The sequence below is a fragment of the Gymnodraco acuticeps genome, unplaced genomic scaffold (genome assembly GCF_902827175.1).
Source record: "Gymnodraco acuticeps unplaced genomic scaffold, fGymAcu1.1, whole genome shotgun sequence".
Classification (NCBI taxonomy): Eukaryota; Metazoa; Chordata; class Actinopteri; order Perciformes; family Bathydraconidae; genus Gymnodraco; species Gymnodraco acuticeps.
The window spans coordinates 278,379-304,887 of record NW_022990732.1 but is presented as its reverse complement, the minus strand read 5'-3'; the positions used below and the strand labels follow the sequence as shown (position 1 = coordinate 304,887).

The following is a 26,509-nucleotide window of genomic DNA, read 5'->3' as shown; positions in this document are numbered from 1 at the left end:
ACAGAGAATAAAGTGGGGGATGACGACACCGTAGGTAATTTGGGCACAGCATTGAATTTATATGAAAGACAGATTGTAAAGCAACTTGCACACCTAAACGAACAGAAGCCCAGATGGTTTGCCCGTAGCAAATGGAACAAGCAACAACAGGCACTAGATAGATTGAGGAGGGTTTGTCACAATGCTGCCCTCGTAATGATTGGAATTAATATTCCTCCCGTCACAGACCAAAATCTCCCGGGTGCAATGGCAATCCAAAGCCCCATAAAAACAGATGAAGTTAAGACTCTTCTGTTCCCTCATGGTATTAAAGACACAGAGGTGCCTACACATGGAGACATTCTGGACTATGTAGCAGAACGAGTCGAATATTTTAGAAGAATGCAAAATAATGTTGTCTCTAACTCAGAGCAGAAATCTCTAACTACGCCCATACAAAATCCGGCTATTCCCACCCGCTCCTCTCTCCTTTACCCGGATTTAGGTAGTCTGACTACACAGCCCCCTCCCCCTTATACTCTACCCGACGACAGCGCAAATAAATTGCAAATGATGGTGGCAGATACATCGGACACAGAAGGAGAGGAGGCGGCCATAAGCGTAGGGAACTATAGGATGGTGGGAACAGTAGCGTTGAGTCCGTTAAGGGGCGTCCCTACTCCAAAGAAAAGACTAAATGTTAAACAAAAACAGGTTTCCTCCCCGTTAGACAGAATGGACAGCGCACACACCACGCGGAGGCCTAGTTCTAACACAGACCAGGAGGGGGTTTCCCCGAGCAGGGACAGTCGACCACTTGATAAGGAGCTCACCTCAGAAAAATTGACTTCCCTTCTGACAAATCTTACAGATAACCACTCAGGCGCTACACAGGCAGACACAACATACACAACTGACCTCCTAGATGAGAGGGAAATACGAGAAAGGCGGTGCTATGAACAACAGATTCAAGATAGACGCATGGAGGAAGACAGGAGACAGGAACAGAGCGGATATGAGGGCTCGCTAGAAGATATAGAGAAGGGGGAGAGATGTGATCCTTTTCAGAACAGATCACGCCAAACGTATACGTCTAATTACCCAGGTGTTGAGGGGGGGGCATCGGGCCATGAAAGTGGGGAAGAGACGGCGAACCACAGAAGTGATAGAAAGATAGCGGGCCATAAAAGGGATAGGGAAACAGCAAGCCATGAAACTGGGGGGTTTTACAATGGAGCAGGTGGCCAGGGTCGTAAAGACAGCTCTCAGGAAGAGGAAGACAGCAGGAGGGCGAGGTGCAAAGTTAAGCAGATATCTCTGACAGGAACAATAAGTGAACTAGTGGAAGTAGATAAGGTTCTTTCAATGCCCCGTAACAGATTAAGGTCTCACCACACCGCAGAAGACCCCACCAAGCATGCTTTTATGTATCCAGTATTACAGGCGCCTTTAGTGGCCGCGCAAAACGGGAAGACGGCTTATCATCCTTTCACACTAGGGGACATACATGCGCTGATCGATAAAATGCCGTTGCCTACTGAGGGAGGGAGACATTGGATGCGAAGGTTTGCGGACATGGCTGTAGGACAGACTATCTGTCTGGGAGATTTCAGGAGAATACTAGCACAACAGACTTCCTATTATGAGGTAGAAAGAGTTGAGGATAGATCAGGAACATCGACAATGAAAGATGACGTGCCTATTTCCTTTGACGATGTTCACAGCAAGCTGGGCAAAGCAATGAGAGAGCATTTCCCACAGACAGGGGGAGGTTACGGATCACTGTCATTTACATTTACACCTGGAGAGGCTGCAGCAACCATGTTGCTCAGGGCACGCCAACAATACACAATGGCAACTGACTACAGTCCAGATAATAATGACCAACATATACAGATGTTCCGTAAAGCAGTGCTTGCGGCAGTGCCGAAAGAAATTAAAAGTCTGATGGAGGACAATCCAGAGGTAGATCAGTTAAACACACAGACGTGGGAACGTCATTTAGCCCATCATTTAAGTAAATTCAACAAACAACATACAGAGGTTAAAACTGAGGAAGAGGAGTTGAGGGTGCAGTTACTGCGAACGCAGCTGGAAATAGCCCGGAAAACAGTTCAGAATGACAAAAAGAATGCCAAACAGTTGATTGTTCACCCAGTAGCGCCGGCCGCGCAGCCACAGGGGCAGCAAAACCCAAAAGGGGGCCTTTCCAACCAGGGTCCGCCCTATAGTCAGCCCCAATTTGGCTACAATAATAACTCTTGGCAACAGAGGGGCGGGTTCAGAGGAGGGGTCAGAGGTCGAGGTGGCTTTGGGATGACTCCTAGATTGGAATACGTGAAGGTGTGTTTCATTTGCGGACAGCCAGATCACTGGTTCAAGCAGTGCCCACATGGAGCCCCACCTGGAAGGGGGCGGGCTAAAGGGGGGAACGGATCGGAGAAACCATATATCCAGACACCCCAGGAGGCTGTCCCATTGCCGCAACAACCGAACCAGGGTCACATTGCCCCTAATGCTATGGCCGCCCCCTATGGCCAGTTTGTCCTATATGAGGGGGAATACTACGAAGAATGAAGACGCCCAGGGAACCCTGGATGTACGGGCCTGGCGGATCCATACATTAATATGACTGTTAAAGACTCAAACCTACCATTCCTTGTTGATTCAGGAGCAAGATATTCCACCATCAATTCTCCCGTCTTCAAGGCGTCCAAAACATCTACAACAGTCTCAGTCATAGGGTTTTCGGGAAAAATAGAAATAATACCGCTTTCCACGCTGTTATCCACCAAGATAGCAGGACAGACATTCTTACACCAGTATATTCTTGCACCAAAAAGCCCGGCTAACCTCATGGGTAGGGATATTCTGATCAAAGCGAATGCCTCCATCCTCTGTTCCCCGGATGGACTGATAATATCATTCCCAAATGGCACAACCATCAATTGTTCGTCTGCTACCATAACATCAGGTTCTCAGATGATGTTGGCCCAGTCCACTGAGGCAGAAGCAACCCAACATGCCACTATATTCTGGGGACTGTTGGACCGACCACGGGACAACACACCTGGACTGTATTCCATTTTTCAACAATGGAAGCCATGGATTAACCTCCTCAGGCCTTATGGCCCCCCTCCAGACCCCCCCCACCTGACGCTGAATTATGATAGAAAAGACGACCTAAGTTATGAATATGAGTATGATAATGAGGTGTCTATGGCCGTGTGGGACGTTACCACGACAAATCTCTTTGTGGGACAGGCGGGTGTGGCTGCGTCGGTTGAGCTCTCTGAGGAACAACTGTACTGGTACCGTTTGTCTGCTGAGTCCACACCGCACATTACATTAGCTATCAAAAAGAGTTATGAAGCTAAAGAACTTGGTCCCATGGTAAAGACGCTGCTAGAAGTCGAAGATTGGGAACCTACGCAGATCGCAGCACTGACATACTCTCCCTCACACAGAGCGTATCGTCTTAAAATCTACACACAAGAATGCATCCACATGGAAAGACACGAAGTAGATAGACATCATGGTAGGGAAAAAACTGACCATGCATATACAGTTGACATGTTGCGTGATCTCCCGTCTAACCTGTGGGCGTCGCACTCTCATGATGTAGGTTTCTGCTTAAAAGCCACACCAGTAACATTTGAGGTCAGCAGCTCTGTGCCTGTGAGCCGGTCACAATACCCGATCAAGCCACAGGCAAAAGGGGGTGTTGACAAGGCAGTTGAGGGACTGAAGAAAGCAGGGGTGTTAGAACCCTCACAAAGCCTTTGGAATACTCCCATACTTCCTGTATCAAAATCTAGCGGGGAGTACAGAATGGCTCATGATTTGAGAACCATTAATGCTATTACGACTACAGCTCTGATACCAGTTCCTAACCCCTACACGGCTATCTGTAATGTCTCACCTGAACATACATGGTTCACCTGTATTGACCTAGCCAACGCTTTCTTCTGCATACCTCTGGCAGAGAGTATGAGACCTATTTTTTCTTTTACAATAGGAGGGGAGAAACTACAATACACAAGACTACCACAAGGCTTCAGTTTGTCTCCAGGAATATTCAACAAAGTGCTCAGGGAACAGCTAGAGGGCGTTACATTGCCAGTGGGAGTAGTATTAATACAGTATGTAGACGACCTTCTCATCGCAGCACCTTCTGCAGCCTCTTGTTTGGAGGCCACCAGACACCTACTGGTGCGCCTCCACACATCAGGGTTCAAAGTCTCCAAGAAAAAGCTACAATGCACCCGTAAAGAGGTGACATTTTTGGGCAGAGTGATTTCCCCAGCAGGCACGGGCATGTCAGCAGCGCATCAGGAACACATTTTGAACCACCCGAAACCCAAGACAGTCAAAGACATGTTGTCTTTTTTGGGCCTCACAGGCTACAGCAGACACTACATCCCAGAGTATAACCCAAGAACAGCTGAACTCAGAAAACTCATCAACGAGAAAGGCATGCGCAATCTCACTGCCACACTAGACTGGACACAAGCGGCAGAAGCTGCGTTCATTTCTCTCAAACAATCCATGTCTCAAGTCACGGCTCTCGCCGCGGCATCCTATGCATTACCATTCTTTCTTGATGTTTCTGAAAATGAAGACACAGTAAATGGGATTCTTTTTCAGAAAAAGGGGGGTTGTAGGACAATATTGATGTATGTCAGTGTTACACTGGACAGAGTGGAAAACAGAGAACCTCCCTGCATGAGACACGCGGCAGGTACAGCACGTATCTTAAACAAGATTTCACACATTGTGATGGGCCATCCTTTGACAGTACTGACAACACACAGCATTGTCTCTTTTGTGAACTCAAGTGCATTCACAATGACTTCAACGAGACAAACAAGGCTGGAGAAAACTCTGACAAAGGCACACATCACATACACACACGAAGGAGTTAACAGCGCAGACACCATAGGTAGCGGAGAGCCCCATAGGTGTGAGGAAAGAATCATTCAAGATGTGAAGCTAAGAATAGATCTCAGAGACGAGCCCATCCCACAGGCAGAAAACCTGTTCACAGACGGCTGTTGTTTTAGACACCCCCAAAACGGCCTCCAAGCAGCCTATGCCGTGGTAAAACAAAAACCTGAGGGAAACTTTGAGGAAGTATCAGCTGGGGAAGTAACAGGGAAAGTATCAGCACAGTTGGCAGAAGTAATGGGAGTCATCGCAGCATTAGAGCTATCAAAAGGAAAGGATGTAAACATCTACACTGATTCAGCATATGTCCACGGCGTAATTCACGTGGAAATGCGACAATGGTTGAGAGCAGGATTTGTAACGTCCACAAATACCCCCATCAAACATGAGAAAGAGATCAGAAGGCTTGCAGAAGCAGTAATGTTGCCCAACAAGTTAGCTTTACTTAAGTGTAAAGGTCACAACGCAGAAAACAACTACTTGGCTTGGGGTAACAATGCAGCGGACAAAGCAGCTAAAGAGAAGGCAGGATATACACCATGGTATCAAATGCTTGTCTTAAAATCCGCTGACTTGCTGCCCGCAATAACAGATGAGACGCTTAAAGAAGCTCAAGAAGCGGGGTCTCCTCAAGACAAAAAACTATGGTCAAACCGGGGAGCTACCAACAAAGAGGGGATATGGTACTCCCCAGATGGGAGACCGGTTATACCCCCAGAGTGGATAAGATCCATGCTTAAAGAAGCACACGGCCCAACGCATTGTGGTAAAACTCAGATGAACAGGCACCTGACCCACTGGTGGCACCCATACCTACCAGACATGATAGCAAATCACCTAGAAGAGTGTGTAATTTGCTTAACCCATAACATCAGAGCCACTGTGAAACCACACCAGGGAAAGTTTCCTTTACCTAAGATGGCAGGAGAAGAAATCATCATTGACTACACTGACATGATTGACAAAGTAAGAGGATTCAGATATTTGTTAGTAGTAGTAGATGGATACACAGGTTGGCCAGAAGCTATCCCTTGCAGAAGAGAAGATGCAGACTCAGTGATCAAATTCCTAGTCACGCATTACATTCCATTACATGGATTTCCTAGGAAAGTGAGGTCAGACAATGGCAGCCATTTCAAGAACCATGACCTACGCACAGTAGAAGAGTCCCTAGGACTAAGACACAGTTTTGGAGCAGTTTATCATCCACAGTCTCAGGGAAAAGTGGAAAGGATGAACCAGAACTTAAAACAAAAACTCAGCAAAGCATGTGAAGAGACGGGCATGAAATGGGTAGATGCATTGCCTCTGGCTCTTCTGTCAATCAGGAGCTCCATTAACAAAGGGACAGGTTTCTCTCCATTTGAGCTCACTTATGGTCACCAGTTCCCAGGTCCAGGAGCCCTAAGTGTAGGAAAGGAAGTAGAGGTTCTGAGTTCGAAACCATACTTCCAGCAACTTAAGGGATTAGTGGCAGATTTTTCCACCCAGGTTGCAGAGGCAAAAGGGGGACCCGAGAAACACGAAGCGAACACTGCGGAGTTCGTCTGGCTGAAAGCGATCAGACCCAAGTGGCTGAGACCCAGGTTCTCTGGACCCCATCGGGTGATGCAGAGGACATCTCACGCTGTCCGCTTGGAAGGGAAAGGAGACATCTGGTACCACTGGAATCAGTGCGCAGTGGGGAAACCTCCGGGAAGGACCCTAGACGACATCATCACGGACGTAGTCCGCGCAGAGGAGGAGGAACCAGAGGACAACACTCCTATCTCCGACCCAGAAGTCGCCATAAGCGGGCGGGCTGAAGAGGACGGCGAGGAACGGTCCTGAGGGAACGAGGCAGAGCGGGGTGGATCAACGCTTCCAGATGGCGTCTGTCTCCTCCACCGGAGGCTGGCGTGTGAAAGCTGTCATCATCCTCCTCGTGCTGGGCCTGCTGTACCTGTCCAAGGTAGCCCCGCTTGATGAAGCTGTGACCATTCCAACGACAGGTGGCCCAGACTCTGAGGGCAAAATCACACCAACGGGCCAATCAGTGCCTAGCGACAAAGACAGGTTGTTTCCAATCACCACACTAACATTCAGTACAATGAGAGAGAGACACAGAGAGAGAAGAAGGAGGAATGCCCCTCTCTCTGCTCACGAACCACAGAAGATTTCTTTTGACTGCCCAACTGCAATATGTAACTCACCAAACTGTGTTATTACCTACCCTGTGTTTTTAAGCAAGGGTGGCGACTACACGGTGTGGGAAGCGTATCCAGGGACGCAGTATCAGGAGTTCCGGGTCTCGTCGGGGATGGTAAGAATAACACTCAACACCATTGCAAATATGCCCCCAGAACTGTGGTGTAGCACGGCAGAACAGTTAAAATATGAGTCCCAGTGCACGGCACGGAAGCCAGATTACAAAGCTCCCAATTCGGGGGTCACTGGATGTGCATTTATTGAACCAGAGCATGAAACAGATTTTTCTAATTTAGGGGTCGCCGGACACGCCTCTATTAGAACATATATTGAACCATATCATGAAACAGGTTCTCCGGAAAAAGCCCTAATATCCACTCCACTTAAACAAACAGGAGAGGATGTAGATTCTTCAAAAAAGGCCTTAATCGCTCCACCTAAACTAACTAAAACCAATTCGGCAATGAGTTTAATGTTAGACTATGCACATGAACGCAATGTTAGCAACTGTTGGCTGTGCCAAAACATGCCAGAATCCGTACATTCTCCCATGTTTAGCCCAATTCCTTTCACGAAAGCGGACTACGGTTTAGTTAGCTGGAATGACATAGCATCCCGCATTGGAGATGAGGCCGAGGATTGTTACACTCCTTCGTATCCAATAAACTCTGAGAAACCTCTACAATACAAGGGTTTAATCTCGCTCATTGTGGAGACAGTAAATAAGGATTACCTGCCAGAGGGGTTCAAACAGTTGACGGTCCTAAGACTAATATATGTGAAGAAATATATTAACCTAGCTTTTGAATACAGATTCCAATTAGCTCTAGCCCAGACTAATTGCTCGGTTAACTTTACCAGTCCAATATGTACACTGCAACCACACACTCCATCTTTATTAGTTGAGGCTTTGGTAACAGTAGTGCCCTGGTTCGGCTCCAGAACAGTGGACTCAGTTGAGGTTAAAATACATGACTGTTCGCAGCCATTACCCTTAGGTAAGTCCCCTACCCGTGACTGTTCTGTCTATGTTCCCCCAGTTGTAGTACATGAGTGGAAGAATGTGTCCATCTGTTTCCAGAATGAAAGAGGATCTCTTACCTCTCCAGATGTGGGCCACAGCGACTGTAATACCGTAATAAAGGTGCAGTTAGCCAGAACGCCCCTCCCGCAGAGGGTTTACTTAGTTTGTGGGGACCGAGCCTATGGCTGTATGCCTTATGACATTTTCTATGGCACCTGTTACCTGGCCTATCTAATCCCTTTAATCCGTAAAGTGAAGACTGATGAGATTGCAGCTATACTTCCCTCTCTACATAGAAACAGCAGGTCGATTACAGAAGGACAGCGGATGGCTAGTCTATTTTTACCATGGTACGGTATTTATGTTTCTCAGCAGGAAATTGTGGCATTGTCCAAAGTAGTGGAAAATCACTTAAATGCATCTAACACAGCCATGTTAGCCGAACATAAGGAATTACAGGAGGTTAGGACTGTAGCATTACAAAACCGTATGGCACTGGATCTTTTATTAGCCGCCCAGGGGGGCACATGCAAGGTGATTGGATCTGAGTGTTGTTCTTTCATCTCTGATGCTACACCTGAGGTCATGGATATGGCTCATGATACCGCCAGGGGGATAAAAGAGTTGCATGAAACTCATGGGTTTACCCTTGGGGATTTAACTGGAACTTTTGGATCGTGGGGTGCGGGGTTGGTTAAATTTGCAGTGACCGTTTCAATGTTTATCTTAGTTGTGCTAATTGTGATAATCTGCTTGGTCACTGTAGTTAAACTAGCCATACGAAAGATGACCAAAACCGCCCTCCAGGCTCCACAGAGACTAGTGGGATATTCCACAGTGGATGACTCCGTGTTGATGTACGACGCCCAGCTTTCAGATCCGTGGGGCACAATCACGGCTTCTGCTCCATGGGAACCCCCACAAAATGAATGACAGGTTGATTAAAATTGACACTCAGAATGTAGAAGATGTATATAGATTTTACCTTTTCGGGTTTTTACACTACGCAATAAATGTCTGATTCTTCTTTTTCAGATTTTTAAACAATGTATTTGACTAAAATGAATGTATAGATAAGTGCCTTACTTTTGACTAAAGCGTAGTGAAGTAATGTTAAAGCTTGAGGACACTGCAATTTTGCAGATTACGGATTAATCGAATCACCACTGTGAATGCTATACTTTGAACTGTGAATTTCAACTGGACCTTTACAATCCAGATTTTATACCTCAGGTGGATTGCTAATAATCCTAAATGTTAAATGTGTTTTTACTATAATTGTCTTGAAGCAAATCTTTGAGATGCAAGCTATTTTTAAAGTTCGTAATTTGATGATTAAGGAGGACTAAATGATAAATGATATATTTTACTATTTTCTTCTATATATTTTTTGGTATGTTTATTTTTGTGCTATTGATGGACGATTTGTCTAAACACTGAGGATATATTTTGGTATTTCTACACGGTCATATGAAGTTGATATGTGGAGCCATTCCTGAATGTTTAAATAGTCTGAATCCCAGGTTATAATGTGAGTGTCTTGAAATAGTTGATCTCTTAAAATGAGACCAAAAGGGGGATTTGTAAAGTTATATTTGTATTTATTCATGTTAGCAAACTATGGATAAGCTTAAAAAGGGAATAATTTGGGTGGAACTGTGAGCTGGATGTGGGGCCTGTTTGGACATATGTTTTTGAGGACAAAGGAAGATGGGGGAAGGTGAAAGCATGTCTTGAGTTGCCTTCAGTTTAGACATGCTACAGTGATTGGGGAAGCCTAAGGTCTAAGGGGTCTGTGATATTTGGGGCGGCCAATCAATGATGTCCGAATGGGAGGATCTGATAACTCCTCCCATTGACACAGAGTAGAAACACAGAAACACAGGCGGTGTTCAGCCTCTTTCCTCTGGCTGGCTCACGTGCAGGTAAATTCGGGATCCCAAAGATTAACTGTATTGAATTTGTACTGTATTGATTGTATTATTTTGTCATATTACCATTAAAGTAGATATTGTTTACTTGGTGGCACTGGATTTCTTCCTGTATTATAACCAGCTTCATAGGAACGCGCGGAGATTTGAAAAGCGGATCAGATATCCCTTTTAATCTCTAACAATCTGCAGGTAGTTTATTCCTGAGTGGCGTGGAGATGGTGCAGTTTGTTTGAATGCGAGGTTTGATTCCTGCACGACAAAACCTGGAAACTCGATATATCAGATCGAGTCGCCGTTTAAAACTGGGGTTTAAATAACAGACCAATGCTAAAAGCTTAAAGCCAGAGGTCTGTTATATATTAAATCGAGGGAGAGCGTTTCCCTTTGTCTGGAAACTTCTGCTGCTGCCATCTAGTGGCTGAAAGGGGGTATCACACCCTTGAAACTTCTGCTGCTGCCATCTAGTGGCTGAAAGGGGGTATCACACCCTTGAAACTTCTGCGAGCTTAGAGTTTAATCATTACATTGCTGGCCGGTATTGAAGACGGGAAGCACGTTCCCAGTATATTAATTATAACTGATTTTGGAAAACTGGTACAAACAATAAGGGATTGAACATTTTTTACAACGACAGCACCAGGAGATGAGTAAACTCAAGAATCTGTAGAGTGTAAATACATTGTGCAAAACACATTTTACACTCGAACTGTTTGCACATCATAGACAAGGAATTTAGACAATATAAATAAATGTTCAGAAAGAAGACATAGGCCTACACTTGATTCAAATTTAATTACTGTGATCCGATTGGTGTGCTCTGCAGGTTTACTATTGTTCGAAGTAACTGGGATTTTAAATGAGAGAAGATATGGAGATGTTCTTTCATAGTGTGTGGAATATGTGATGCTGGAAACATGTAAGTATTTCGGAGTTGTGTTGGGTAAATATGTAACAATGGATGAAACCATTTTTGGAGTGAGTTTTTGTAATATCATAAGTAGACATTAATTATGTTGTTTAGATGGCATTTAACAACTAAGACAGATAGTATGATTAGAAAGAGACAGAGTGGAAAGGGTTGGATTTATTTGACATCAGTGTGCAAGACTTCTTATAGGTGTCCCGAGACCTGGACTCCCCCTCTGAGTTAGAAAGGCTTTGATCCCGACCCTCCAAGCAGACAACGAGACCTAACCCAACAGGAGACTCCTCCTTCTCCATCGTACAGACAGAGAACCAGAGCTGAACCAACAACGACCTGAGGCATCCAGAATCAAACCAGCATGCTGACAAAGAGGCAAACTCTCATCGGTCCCTCAAACAGGACATGCACAATAGACATGAGAGCAGAATCCGCCCTCCATAAAAACAGCAGAGAGACTGTAAAGGAGGAGTGCAACAACAGTGGCATGATGGGGCTGCAGATGTGACTGGGCCAATGGCTGCCTACAAAAGTTATAGTGGATGGATTCAACAGCTGATGGACTGAAGAGAAGACAGAATCAGAGGAGTTGGCATGGTCGATTAGAAGTGAGGAGGCCGGGGTCACGGCTTGAGAAAACCAGGGGAGGAGGAAAGGAGAACGGGAATGAGTGAGTTACACATAAACACACTTATTCACAAAACGCACATTTAAATAACTTGAATTAACTTCATAAATACGTAAAGACAGAAAGATGTATTAATCATTTGGTAAATTAAAAATAGCAGTAAAGAGGAAACTATTAAAGTAAAATGATAATCATCCTAAAACACACTGACAGAGTAGAACCATATTCTTCAATATTTTCATCATGTTAACAAATCATTCTTTAAGAGATTTTTATTCACGTGTGAATAAAGTAGTGATCTCATTGGTTACAATATTGATCACCATTAAAAGAATAGTTTTAGGAACCACTCTATAAGACAAATCTTTATTTGTATTAATAATGTTAAAAAGGGAGCTGGTGCCAAGCCACATATTAAATTCCAATCTAAAGTGTTGATTTCACCATTGTGGCATAGTTATTACCATAGGACTTCGGTTTTAATTGTTGCATGTTCGGACACCCAAGGTTCCACACACTGCTGAGGGACTTTAACATTGTTTTTTAAGTAGACCAGAATTATAATGAGCTATGAAATGCAGAGCGACACAGATCCTAGTAATGTTTTGACTCAAGATAATAGTTATGTACACAAGTTTCTGAAATAGATCATTAGACATTTTAATACTAATTAGGTGTAAATGGATTGCAGTAGTAGTGGTACTCGAAGGAAGTGAGTTTTGTACCAAGTTTCAGGAAAAGTGGGAGGCAGAAGTCCCAATGACAAGTGAGAATCATCTTGAAAATCATAGTTGAAATCGTGACATATTTTTGTAGACAAAGGATACTGGCCTATGCTGAAATGTCAAAGTCTCTGCAGAGCACGACACATGGCCAAAAAAGACGGAGACCAACTGACCTTTGACCCTGACCGACAGTGTAACTTGACAAGGCACTGTGGATGACTGACTGGGGTGAACCTGACCAAACTTGACATGACAACCAGACAGTGTGAGTGTGAATGAATGCCGGCATGTGATCAGTGTAACTGCATGATTCTAAAACAATAACTAACCAAGCATGTTTTTGGACTAACATATTATTTTGGAGCTCCAAGGGAAACGAGAGGTTTCCTAAAAATTCCACAAAAAGGGGAAACCGCACATGTGATATTTTCCTCTCACATGAGTTGGCGGTTTGCAAATGTAAAACTACAATCTGAAGATTCTGTTTCTTTTAGGCCGGAAGGACGGAGAGGAACACTTATTTTCACTGAAGTGTTCACTGTGGAAATAATGATAATGATGTCAAATTTAAAATAATGTTCGTTATGTCCCTAACCAATTACCTGACAGTTTTTGTTCCCCTCCCATTACAGGGGTTTGTTACACATGATTTCATGTGTAAAAGGGGGGAGTGAGTATAATGTATAAATGTCAACATGGCTGTAAAATTCACAATTTAAATTTTTCTTTTAAGGATTGACAGAAACCTTCCGCCCCAACCCAGATGTTCAAACTGAGCATTGAATGTAATTAACCTGCTCCATATCTGGGGATAAGATACTGTTTGATGAATGTTGAGATGTTTCTAAATATTGATTTGAATTATAACAGGTAACAAAGAAGCAGTGGCCAAGGGGCTACTGTGAAACCGAAGAAGTTGACCTGTGATAATGAAACAATTTTGTAATATTTTAACAGACATTAGTAACTGAGGTTTGAAATGTAGAAAGAACATATTACAGTTAAAGCTAAAACATAGTAGTGTATTGAGACAGAATTTAATTTAGACAACATCATGTAACTAGCCTGGTAAAGAAGTAAAAGCCATATACTTTATTATTTAGGTCATTATGGGGATATACATTTCATCTAAATTTATAATAGAAAGACATTTGATGACAGTTTGTTGGAATTCTGTATTCATTTTTTCAGCGTGATAATATCTAAGCACTGACAGGTAGAAGCAGTATCACCAGGAAATCATTCACTTTGTTAGTATCGTGATTTTGGTTGTTTTTGAATCCATAACATTAGTGTGTTTCTTTGCCAGAAACATTAGCAGTTCATATTATATTTGGATTTTAAATAGGATTTCATTTAAAAATAAACACGGATGCTTGTCAGAAATTCAGAGCTATTGAAATATGTTATTTAGTTTACCTAAAGATGTTGAGGTTCTTATTTAGTTGGCACAATCCAAGTATTAAGATTCTGAAGCTGCACTGGCAGATAGGAGGTCTACAATTAATTTGGAAAACCTGTTCACAGACGTCTGTTGTTTCAAGACACCCCACCAAGAGGCTCCAAGTGGGTCAAAACAGCTGAGCGTAGGCTTGAGGGAGTTGTATCAGATTTCTCCACACAGGTCGCTGGCGCCAAAAGGGGGACCCGAGAAGCACGAGGCCGACAGCAGAGTTCGTCTGGCTGAAAGTCATCAGGACAAAGTGGCTCAACCCCAGGCTCTCCGACCCCGACCGAGTGACCCAGCGGACCTCTTATGCCGTCTGCCTGGGAGAAAAGGGGGACAGCTCGTACCACGGGAGCCAGTGTGCGGCGGGGAAACCACCTACTAGGACCAGGGGACGACATCAGGACGGACGTGGCCCTGGCAGACGTGGACTACTCGGAAGCAGCAGACTGGAGGAGCAGGACCCTGGAGACATCTCTACAGCATCGACCCGGAAGCCGCCATCAGCGGGCCGGAGGACGAGGAGGAGGAAGACATCTCTCTAGCAGGCAGCCCAGAAGCTGCTGTCAGCGGATTGGGGGACAAAGACACGACAAGCCAGGACGGCACAGGGGACTTGTCGAGGCAGCAGAGGAGTCTACTTCGCTCTGATCAGTTCTACCCGTGAAGGGAAAGCTGCATCTCCCCCTCCCTATTAGCTGTCCTTGTGGGCTATTCCTCCGGGGGGGGGGGGGGGGGCTGATGATTCTAGCACTCAGCTACCCCCTCATGGTTCCTTCACTGCCATGGAAAGTGGTGTTCTGTCTCCATGAAGGTTTCAAGTACTCTAAATACCAGCTTCGGATGGATTTACGGACACAGTAGAAAAGAATGACCGTGGGTATATTTCAAAATGCCTTGTCTAAGTTTATCTCTGGAGAAGGAGATAAAAAGGGGGATTTGTAGAGTTATATTTGTATTTATTCATGTTAGCAAACTATGGATAAGCTTAAAATGGGAATAATTTGGGTAAAACTGTGAGCTGGATATGGGGCCTGTTGACATGTGTTTTTTAGGACAAAGGAAGATGGGGGAAGGTGAGAGCATGTCCTGATTTGCATTCAACTTAGAACGAGCTACAGTGGTTGTGATATTAAGAGAGGTCCCTTGGGTTTCTCTGGTGGTTATCAATAGTAGCAGTTAAGTGAATACTGTTCAAACAATACCTGTGTTTGTGTTTTATATTGATTTCTCTGTTTTATCCTTTCATAAATGTAAGGACTACAAATGGCTATAAACATGCTGGGCTGGTTGGAGTAAACAGGGTTTTATTGCTCTGTGGGGGAGGTGTAGGTATGCAGGCCTTGAGACCTTTTGTTGTAAAGTGAGCCTGTTTGGTTTCCTGCTGGCCAGCGTTGCGTCTCCCAATGAGATGACCTGAAAAGATGACCAGCTGACCTAACACCAAACCCCTCCTTCTTACTCTGGTATATATCCGGTGGATCCCTGGCGTTCGGGCCTCTCTTCACATGCTGCCCCCGAGCGAAAGAATCTCCGCAGCACGCGAACCAGGGCAGGAGTAAGCCGGCATTACTCCTTAAGCATTACAATATAACTGTAATATATCATGTTGTATTGTAATGATTGTATTGCATTGTCATATTGCCATTAAAGTAGATTATTGTTAACGGTTACTTTGTAGATATGGATTCCTTCCTGTATTATAACCAGCTTCATAGGAACGCGCGGAGATTTGAAAAGCGGACCAGTTATCCCTCCAAATCTCCAACAGTTTCCATTACAGTTTAGGAACTGGGGTAGTAACTATAGTAACGCAGTGTAGGCGGAGCCGTGACGTCATCTTCAATCCGAAACACAAAACCAACATCAGCCGTTAGCTGTTAGCCATCAGAGCTCACAGCTCCTCATATCTGTTCAGAAACTAGACAAAAGTTAAACAAGTTCAAACCACAGACTGTGTGTATATAGGGGAGACCAGGGACAGTTGCAACACTTTTCCACAATAAGTAAAAAACTATTTACAATAGGATAGCCATTTTGCTATATTATACATTATCAATATGTCAGCTACTGAAACAATGTATTTAAGATGTTTTTATGAAATAAGTAAACGTTTGGAAAATGTATTTAAAAAAAACAACTCAACTGTTACAACTATCCTTGTGTACAGGGACAGTTGTAACACATGCCAGGCACGGTTGTAACATGTTAATAACGGTTACTTTTTTCACACTACATGACAACAAATAGGGAAAGCTGTCAAATTCTAAGGCAACAAGATTTGAATGGGGTTTCACACATCCTCCAACAAACAATGAGCAATGAACAGGATAACAGATAACACACACAGCATCATCCTCTGTGAAGGATTAAACTGTTCTCTGAGAGGTGCTTCTACCTTAATTATGTGGACCTACCTCCTTTGAGCTGAGACCATAATATAAATCAGCTGCCTCCATCAGGTAGTCTCTCAAAAGCATCTCCTGCTCTGTTGAGAACACCTTCTTTGGTGTCCAGTAGCCTACTCTTTGGGGTGATTTGGATCCCTGACTCTCCAACCTCAGTCTCCTTTTATGGAACCGGTACAGGGTGACATGGCATATATCCAGGGACTTTGCCACTTCCCTGAATGATTTGCCCTTCTCAACTTCATTTGAGGCCCTCTGCAGTAGAGCAAGTGGCACTCCCCTGTCTGTCTTCCTCTTTCTGACATTTGGCATACTGTAAACACACACACACACTTTAGGCCTACTGTACAGTATTTTATTCTGTTTATTTTTACAGGGACAATGCACACCAATCAACAATACAACTGCATGCTGGAATGAACAATTGATCATTCAAGCAAATTAGCCATCATTGTAAATGTGCCATGTTACAACCGTCCCGTTACAACCGTCCCAGGACCACCAGTCTTGCTTTCACCCCCTGTGAACCTGCCTGATTGCTAGCTTGACCCATATTTAGCTAGTTATATTTGTAGCTTACAAAACAGTGATTCTAATAATACTAGTTTGGATTCCTTGACATTTGAACTCAAGACGGTATCCAAAAAATACATCATATAATTTTAGTTAATATTTTACCTCAGAAACACACTTTTGCTGATATCTTATGCGAGAAATTCAAACGTGGCTCCTTTTTTTCTCAGCGATCTTACCATCTAACTGCGCATGTGCAGAGTGAGTTTCATCACTCTAGCTTGTGTGTGATTGGAAATATTGAAGGTGTTACAACCGACCCATGTTGCAACTGTCCCTGGTCTCCCTACTATATATACTGCGTTAGCTTAGCCGATCTCCATTCAGAAAACACGCATTTTAAAAGGTTTTTCGCCTGCCGTCTTGTCTGCAGACTTGTCAAAGCATTAATTCATGGTTTTTACTAACCGGTATCAGTATGTTGTTACTTCGGCATCATTTTGAAACGTGTATTACAATTAAATCAAGGTCAAATATGTTAATTTTGTTGTAGTTGCCAGCGATTCTCTCTCTAGTTTAGCATACTCCGCCCGGTTGTTGGCCCGGAAAGAACCTCGATTTCGGAGAGCCAGAAAACTGTGAAAAAGTACCCGCTAGCCGGAACTATGCCTAGTGGAAACGCAACCAAAAACGGGCCGGGCACGGCATGCTTAAACCATGCTCCGTGCTGTAGTGGAAAGGCACCATTAGAGTAAAGTTGTTATATATATAATACATAATGGCACTGTTCTAACGGTAAATACTTAAGAAAGAACATGTCAAGCTATGTGCTGTATCAGAAACAATGCGCAGCGTGTTTTGGGAGTAATATGCTGTGTGTTTACATTAGCAAGCATGCTAACACTCAGAGCTAGCCATGGAGCTAACGCTGTAGGCTACTGGAGAGAATATGTGTAACGTAATGTCCTTGTGGTAAACCCTGCGAGAGAGAAAGGTTTGAGCTCCATACTGTTTCAGAAATAAAGCTTGAAGCTTGGTTAGGAGCAAAACATGGCATTTAATCACCGCAGCGTTTAGCTGAGATCTCCCGGTAGCCAACACACTCTCACTCCCTAAGCGTCGAGGAGCGACGTTTGGTCAGTGTCCGTGGCGTCCAGTTGTGACGCTCCTAGGCTCCTTCAGCGTCATAAAGGGACGCAAATAGCTTTCAACTGATTGCAATGTATTCCCATCTGCGGCGGGATTTGACGCTCATGGAAGCACGGCATTCGTTTGTGTCGGCTGCCCTTAAAGGCAATGTGAGCGTCCCATTCCCATTGGATAACGGAGAATTGTACACCTGGAAGTAAGTATTCCTCTTACTGTCGATTGATTGTACAGTGATATCTGCACTACTCATCGACTAAAAAACACCAGATTATCCTTGTTAATTACACAACATTGATTGGTTTAAATTGTGTGCAATGCTTTTGTATTTTTCCCCTTCGATTCGGAGAAACAAATGTTTTTTCTGAGTAAAGGATGGCAGAAGACACGACACTACCCAGAATCCCCAGCTATTTGGACTACACCATGTGCTCTGTTTGACAAACCCCGTGATAGTCCTCAAGCTCTGTGATTGGAGAGTGTGCTCCGAGGGTTACGCCGATTCTCGAACAGCACTTGAAATGGGATGGAACCAAGGCAGACTGTCCAAAACTGGATTTGAACGGGTCCACCGCGTCCCCCCCCCTCCCCCACCCCGTCCCCAGAACTACACATTCTGGCTATTCTGTTTCGCAACATGTTCTCTATCTATGGCACGTCTCTACTGGGAGTTGTAGTTTTAAAAGACGTTTTCGTATTTCCCATAATAAGAAGTTGCCAGTATTAAACTGTGTACATCCCTGGAGGTTTAGGGGATAGGAAACACTCAAATTTAAAACATATAATTAATAAATGGGTGAAAATTGCTTGTGCCCATAATGGGCAGCATTAATATATATACACACATGCCAGCTAAGGTCAGAAGAGCTTTATTTAACAGCTGGTCTTATGTTTGTGACCCCTGTTGTTAATTGATAACATTACATCACATTAATTGATAAGCCTGAAACATGCACTTGTCAAGGTTCAGAGGCAAATTTTGCAAATATGGCAGTAGCCATCGATCAGCTTAAAATAAGATATACTTTATTGATCCCAAGTTGGAACATTTGCATTACATCAGCATGTGTAACAGTTGTAAATATGCAGTGGTGTTTATTTGTAAATCATTTAGTATAATCACACAAATTCTGTGTTTTATATTTAACAATTCTGTGTTCTTTATTTATTGATTGTTCAATACCTGAAAAGGCCAGAGATTAAATATCTACATACATCTTATAAGAGTATAATACATATGTATAATATAAGTTAAAATAAGTGCTTCAACATAGTTAACATTGCTGGAGGTATGCATAAATATTGATAGATGTCTTGTAATGCACTATTGAGGAACCTGCGACCCAAGTTTTTCATTCAATGCAGAACTACACCATAGTTGTGTAGGCCTATATGATATGTCAATAAACCTTAGAAAATCTTGAAAGGGATGTGCAAAATAGTCATTATATACAGTCTTTAATTAACTATTAGTAGAGAATAACGAGTAATGAATATACTTTAGGGATCCTATTAATATCTAATAATAAAAATAATGAAATTCAATAACATGCTTTAACCACTAGGTGTCCCTTTATATCAGCTGTGCACCTTTCTGGTGTAAATACAGCCTATCTACCAATTGGATCAAATATAAAAGTCAGCCGAATTAGTGTTGATACTGCAAGGAGACGTATTGTGTGAAAAGAAATGTAAGATGTTGTTTAATGGCTGATATATTTATGATCCACGTCACGTTTTCAGTTCCTCATGTTTGTCTAGAAGTCTTCTCATCAGGGCTCTATAAATACAGAACTACGGCAGATATATCATATTTAATGCAGCCGAACCGTGTATTACAATGCCGTTATGTGATGACTTTCAAAGAGAAAAGCAAGCACACTCGGAATACAGTATTATTTTATTTTAAAAAAAGTTTTCGGTCTGTTTCCGGTATTTGTTAATGACGATGTGCTGTGAGATGTGAGACTGAAATTGCACAGGGGAAAATAACGTAGGCTATCTTTAGATGCGGATTTTGTTAAACTAATATGTTTAAACTGTGGACCAACACTATACATTGACGGGGAAGGGGGTAGCAATAAAGATAACACCATTAAACAGTTACACAACATAACAGAAATAATATCGATAGCAGCGTCCCTAGCAACCACCTTGGTAACAATGAAAACGTCGCGATTTCCTGAAGTAATCTTCGTAATAACTAGCAAACTAAAGATCATGTACATCCACTGCACACATAATCTGAAATAACAACTCATATTTCTCGCATCAAATGACATCAAAACGGATTTTAATGGCCAAACTAACTTTAAAATTGGCATTTTCCACCGAGAATAAAACCAAGTTCGACAATGTTTTCTTTTTCTGCAGGGAGAAATTTGAAGATCACGTGACATATACGCCAGCCATTGGAATGAATAGTGAAAAAAACGGGGTTTGTCAAACAGAGCATATGGTGTAGTCCAAATAGCTGGGGATTCTGGGTAGTGTCGTGTCTTCTGCCATCCTTTACTCAGAAAAAACATTTGTTTCTCCGAATCGAAGGGGAAAAATACAAAAGCATTGCACACAATTTAAACCAATCAATGTTGTGTAATTAACAAGGATAATCTGGTGTTTTTTAGTCGATGAGTAGTGCAGATATCACTGTACAATCAATCGACAGTAAGGGGAATACTTACTTCCGGGTGTACAATTCTCCGTTATCCAATGAGAATGGACGCTCACATTGCCTTTAAGGGCAGCCGACACAAACGAATGCCGTGCTTCCATGAGCGTCAAATCCCGCCGCAGATGGGAATACATTGCAATCAGTTGAAAGCTATTTGCGTCCCTTTATGACGCTGAAGGAGCCTAGGAGCGTCACAACTGGACGCCACGGACACTGACCAAACGTCGCTCCTGGACGCTTAGGGAGTGAGAGTGTGTTGCGGTAGCAGCAGGGGAAAGCTGCATGACGCTACAAAGGGGCGTGGCTAGCAGCAGAATCAACCTGTTTGCAACAGGGCTGCAAAAGAGGGGTATGCGCAGTATGAAGCATGGCTGCAATGGATGATCTGTTTGGTATTTTAAGCAAAAAACTTCACATACATGTTTTGTATAGGTATGGCCCTACAATATATTTTTCCAATATAGCATAATAGGTCCACTTTAAGTAAAAGCAGTAATACCACAGTTTCAAAATACTATTTTACAAGTAAAAGTTCTGTGGTCAAAAGGTTACTTTAATACAAGTAAAGAAGTATGATTAGCTAAATGTACTTGAGTTTTAAAAAGTAAAATAACTCAATATACAGAATGGCTCTGTTAAATGTTTTGTATTTTTATAAAATATAATGTTATTGTATTATTATCGCTTACTGATAAATATAGGAGTTTTCTATGTTGTTGTTGTGAGGCACATTTTGTATTATTTTTGTATTAACAAATAGATTAGCAGTATACATATGAACATATAATGTTATTGATATAAATGTAACTAGTAACCACAAGTGTCAAATTAATGAAGTGCAGTGTGGAACATTTCCCTCCGAGATATAGTATAGCAGAAGTATTAAGTAGCAGAACATGGAAGTACTCAAGTAAAGTAGTTCAAGATTCAACTTAAGTGCAGTACTTATATTCCAAAACTGGGCACAAACAATGGGTGTAGTATTGATTAAATGACAGAACAGACCTCTGGACAGTATCCCTGGACTTGGTTCTCCGTCGTGATCATTTTGGTGATGATGCAGAAGACTGAAGCTCCCTGTGGATAGAGCACATCTCCATCACTGTGTCCTGCTTTCAATCATCTTTCCATCCACCCGCCCATCCTTACCTGTGTGGGAGTGACGTAGTCTGCAACATCCATCAGCTTGTCATTGTAGACTCCAAAGCCCTTCACCTTGGTCATCACTGAGGACTCTATAGCTGTGTCCCTCACCTGGTAGGCCTTCTCATTGACAAACACCCACCTGAAGCACACACACACACACACACACACACACACACACACACACACACACACACACACACAACACACACACACACACACACACACACACACACACACACACACACACACACACACACACACACACACACACTAAAGAGCCATACAAATTGACCAATAATGTCCTCTCATACCTTATGATATGGATCATGGCAGGTAATACAAAAAAAGCTAGGCAAAAGCTGGACAATAACTTCGAACTTTACCCAAAGCTCTTTGAGAACGTGTCGATAGTAATGGAAATTAAAATGACAATTCTCATGAAATTACTTATAAGGCAAACAATGAAGGGCAGTCAAATCTCTGTCAATGAGGACTTCACTGAATGTGTGAGACAGAAATATACTCAACTGTGGTCAAAGCTCAAAGAAGGACGTGACAGGTGATGGCATATTTGCAGAATTATCAATCTTGGGCCCTTCCAAACAAGTTTATGAGTTTGCTTTTGCTATATTTTCCAATTTCTTAAACCTGTCACCTTCTAACATGCTGGTTCTGAGAACGTTGTGTTTTATATACTTGCAAATATCACCCTAAAGTCAATTTAAATCGATTTTCCCAGAAAAAACGTAGGACAAATCTAAATTCCCAAATATTAAGAGTATGCCAACAGCACTTTGATTGGTTAATCAACTTGTTTTGCTTGATTAAGTCCAAAGTGGCAAAAATTATCTTTTCAACCATAGAAAAGATAGACTGGGCGGTGGGGTATCCATCTTTGTTTATTAGATTAACTCTGCAACATGATTTTGTAATTGGTTCCCCTGGTTCCCAGGCCTGGCTGTGCATAAAGACAACAGAGCTGTAATGTAAACTCTTTTTTTGATAACCTTGATCAACTTCCAAACACTATTGCCAGGAAATGCAAATCCTGTTTTGTAATTGATGATTAGAATATAATTGTACTGCAACCCAACTCAGAAAAGTTTTGTGCAAATGCCTTATATCTACTTATCTGACTAGTTATGAAACAACAAGTCAGTGATAGACAATATATTTAGCAACTCTACAACAAACATGAAGTGGCTGGTGTAACACTTGCGCTTCTATTGGCTAGCGCTCCAACACATTGTACGTGATAGGCTAAGGGAGGGGACATTTCTAAGTGGTTGACCAATCACAACAGAGCCGGCCAGCTAACCAATCAGAGCAGACTGGGCTGTGGTTTCAGACAGAGGGTGAAAAGAGGTTCAGGCAGTATGAGAAAAATAAAGAGCTTTTTGAATATTGAAGCATGGAGATGTCCCAGTAGAGACACTACGTAGTACATACCAGCGACGTGCAGTCAGGGGAGGCAGGGGAGGCAGAGCCTCACCTGTCATACTCCAATGTAACGGAAAAACAACTAAAGAAAAACTAAATAGTAATAATAATAAAATGTCTTCACTGATCTGTGTTGTAAATGTGATTTATGTATGATTCCAATCGCTTTTTATGGTCAAAATTAGCAAATTTGCCGAGCTCCGCTACAACTACGGGTAGCGATGAGAAGTGAGGCAGGGACGAGCTCTGCCTCTCGTAAGCCCACACTAACTGGCTGGAGCGCGGGCACTAATTTACCGCGGGCACTTATTTTGTGAGCGTGCTCAAGCCAGTTACTGTGTGGTGAGGTGAGGCCGGTGAGGCACAGATGAGCTCTGCCTCACCTCAGAATGCGTCACCCCACAGAAACTGTCTGGAAAGCGGGCCCTAAGTGCATGCCTGCACCATCTCACTGTATGTCACCAATGTAATGTTTGTAGATCCCTTTATTACATTTATCCTCGCCATCCATAGTCTCTAAATAACTTATTTCACGTATATATGATATTTAGGCCCGCTGGTCTCATCATACAACGACAATGAAAAAAGCACCAGGGGAGGCAGCCATAACCTCTGCCGCACTGAAGGGGGCGCAAGTGAGCCCACAGGTTCTTGTTGCTACTGTTATTCTACGCAGAGACGGTAGACGCAAACAACAAACTAGACTTTTGAAACTAGAGGAAGATAAGGAGGACTTTTACAAAAAAGTAATAGAGATTGTTGTCCAGAAGGATAGCATGGACTTCAAGTCAAGGTAAGACCCCAATTGTAATGAAAATGGGATCTTACTAAGAAAGTATATTTAGATTTTGGGTATCCTTTTGTTGAACGGTATGGAGGACGGAACATGACTTAAGTATAAATAAATAAATGTATGAAGAAATACAGGAATAAATAAATAAATAAATACAGGAATAAATAAATACAGGAATAAATACAGAAATAAATAAATGTTGAAATGAATACACAAATAAATAAATAAAAGAATAAATGCATAAATAAATATGGAAATAAATACATCAATGTATAAATAAATAAATAAAAGTCGAAAATAAAACAGAACACACGTTATTATATATCTTTCATTTATTTCTACATTTACGCGACATACATTTATTTATTTATGTATTTATGTGTCCGTATGCTAATGAGGTGGGCGGTCCTAACCTCAGTCTGAAGCAGGATTGGTTACAGGAGTGTGTGATCATTTCTGGCAGAGGGCTCTACTACTAACGCCTGTATAACCGCGCTGATTCGAATGCAGGAGCTTTACTGTTTAGCCCTTATCTTTATACATCCATGGTTTATCCACAGTTGTAAGGTTTATTTATGGATATTGATTTAAGAGCCATTGGAGATCATTTACGATCATTAGCGGACCATTTAGAGAACGGAGAACCAAAAGACTATGTCCAGTTTCGTGTGGAACGATGTATAGAGGACTTGGCTCAGCTCGACATGATGTGACTTGCCACAAATCTATTGCTTCTGCCTGGCTCCAACAATTGGCGAATCCTGCTTCAGACTGAGGTTAGGACCGCCCACCTCATTAGCATACGGACACATAAATACATAAATAAATGTATGTCGCGTAAATGTAGAAATAAATGAAAGATATATAATAACGTGTGTTCTGTTTTATTTTCGACTTTTATTTATTTATTTATACATTGATGTATTTATTTCCATATTTATTTATGCATTTATTCTTTTATTTATTTATTTGTGTATTCATTTCAACATTTATTTATTTCTGTATTTATTTCGTCATTTATTTATTCCTGTATTTATTTATTCCTGTATTTATTTATTTATTTACGTATTTATTTATTTATTCCTGTATTTCTTCATACATTTATTTATTTATACTTAAGTCATGTTCCGTCCTCCATAGAACGGTCTGTTAAACTAAAAAAGCTTTTGAAAATAACTGAATATGTCGATTATGGTCAAAATATGATATTTGTAAATCTGACTCTGAAAGAGTCAGTGCCTCACCAGCCATGAACCTCACCGCACGTCACTGGTACATACTGATATACACCTGAAAAGGATCATAATAGGGTCCCTTTAAAAAATACTTAAGACGTTTTTTTTTATCCATTCAGAGGGTCAGTTTAGACATTGTGAAGGAGTCATTTACCTGGGAGTGCTTATTGACATAGAAGTCAACGGATTAAAAGCACTCTATTTTCTGAGAAGGTTCAGGTCCTTTAGGAGATGCTGGACAGTGCTGAGGATGTTCTCTGAGTCAGTATTTGCCAGTGCTCTCCTGTTTGCTGTTGTGCTGGGGAGCAGGCTGAGGGTAGTGGACACCTACACACTCAACAAACTGATTCACTGTGTCAGAGAGGAGGATGCTGTCCAGGGTCTGGCGATCCAACCACTGGGTCTCATAGACACCAATTTCCCCCATGAGCCATTGCCACCATATACATGTTTGTATATATTTGTATTTCCGAAATTAGAGCACCGGTAATGTAACCCTATTTGCCCCCAGGCATTAATAAAATACTTCCTGTTTTTGAGTTACTGTTGCTCCTTAACTAATGGTAGCAGTTAGTTCTTTGTTCTTTCCTCATCCGGTTAACGCTCTCATTTGTGAGTCCCTTATTGTAGAGTGTTACTCTCTCTGCGTAGAGATATTCTGGCCCTTGGACAAGTGTCGTTCATGAGTAGCCTATTACTTGCTCATTAGTAGATATTATTATCAACCAGTCAGAGTTTGTGCAATATGAAAATGAATTACATTGACATTAATGTCTGACATAATACACCTTTCTGTGGCTGGCAGCTGCTGCTGTTTAATTTAATCAGATCAAATGTATTCAGTTTAATCATAAAATACACTACAATGAAGCAAAAATACTTACCCGATGAAATAAGTGATGATGAGGAGTTGGACGACGCGGTTTATGATGCCGATGGTCCAGCTCTTCACTACCACTGACTTGGTGGTTTCATAGGTGAAAAAGTCTTTAATACAAGACCACATTCTAGCAGTTTGTGTGTGAGTGTCTGGTATGAAGCAATCAATGGAAGTATAAAAAAGGTCCACTATGTATGAATAATGGAGGTAAGGCTGAGCGTGAAGTCCCAATGAGGCAGTAATCACAGTAATCCCCAAATTTAGCTGAAATCTTCCTTAATATATTTTGTTGGAAAAAGAAAGAAAACAAATATTTCAGGTCCAACAGCAGTATCCAGATAACCAAGAGCTGGATCCCCTTGTCTTCATGGAAAACAAATCCCTGCAGGTCAGAGACAGCAGTCTTCAGTTCATGCTCTCTTGCTGTATCTTCATGTATGATGGTGACTCATGATAAACAGCTCTCTTGCATCTCCGTCTC

At 42.3% G+C, this 26,509-nt stretch overlaps 2 protein-coding genes across 2 annotated transcripts in view; one reads left to right on the top strand and one right to left on the bottom strand.

The window, feature by feature from the left end:
- LOC117556500 (P2X purinoceptor 3-like) overlaps window positions 1-26,154 on the bottom strand; it is a 53,704-nt gene extending 27,550 nt beyond the window's left edge. The window contains exons 1-3 of the mRNA XM_034231829.1: window positions 26,033-26,154; window positions 21,684-21,819; window positions 21,540-21,611 (exon numbers count right to left, since the gene is read on the bottom strand). Of these exons, the coding sequence (XP_034087720.1) occupies window positions 21,540-21,611; window positions 21,684-21,819; window positions 26,033-26,154 (330 nt within the window). The remainder of the gene's footprint in view (window positions 1-21,539; window positions 21,612-21,683; window positions 21,820-26,032) is intronic.
- LOC117556499 lies at window positions 1,525-10,155 on the top strand. Its single transcript, XM_034231828.1, has 2 exons — window positions 1,525-1,697; window positions 3,629-10,155. Exons 1-2 carry the CDS (start codon window positions 1,670-1,672, stop codon window positions 6,754-6,756), a joined length of 3,156 nt encoding a protein of 1,051 aa, XP_034087719.1. The 5' UTR covers window positions 1,525-1,669; the 3' UTR covers window positions 6,757-10,155.
- Window positions 26,155-26,509: the final 355 nt, after the last annotated feature.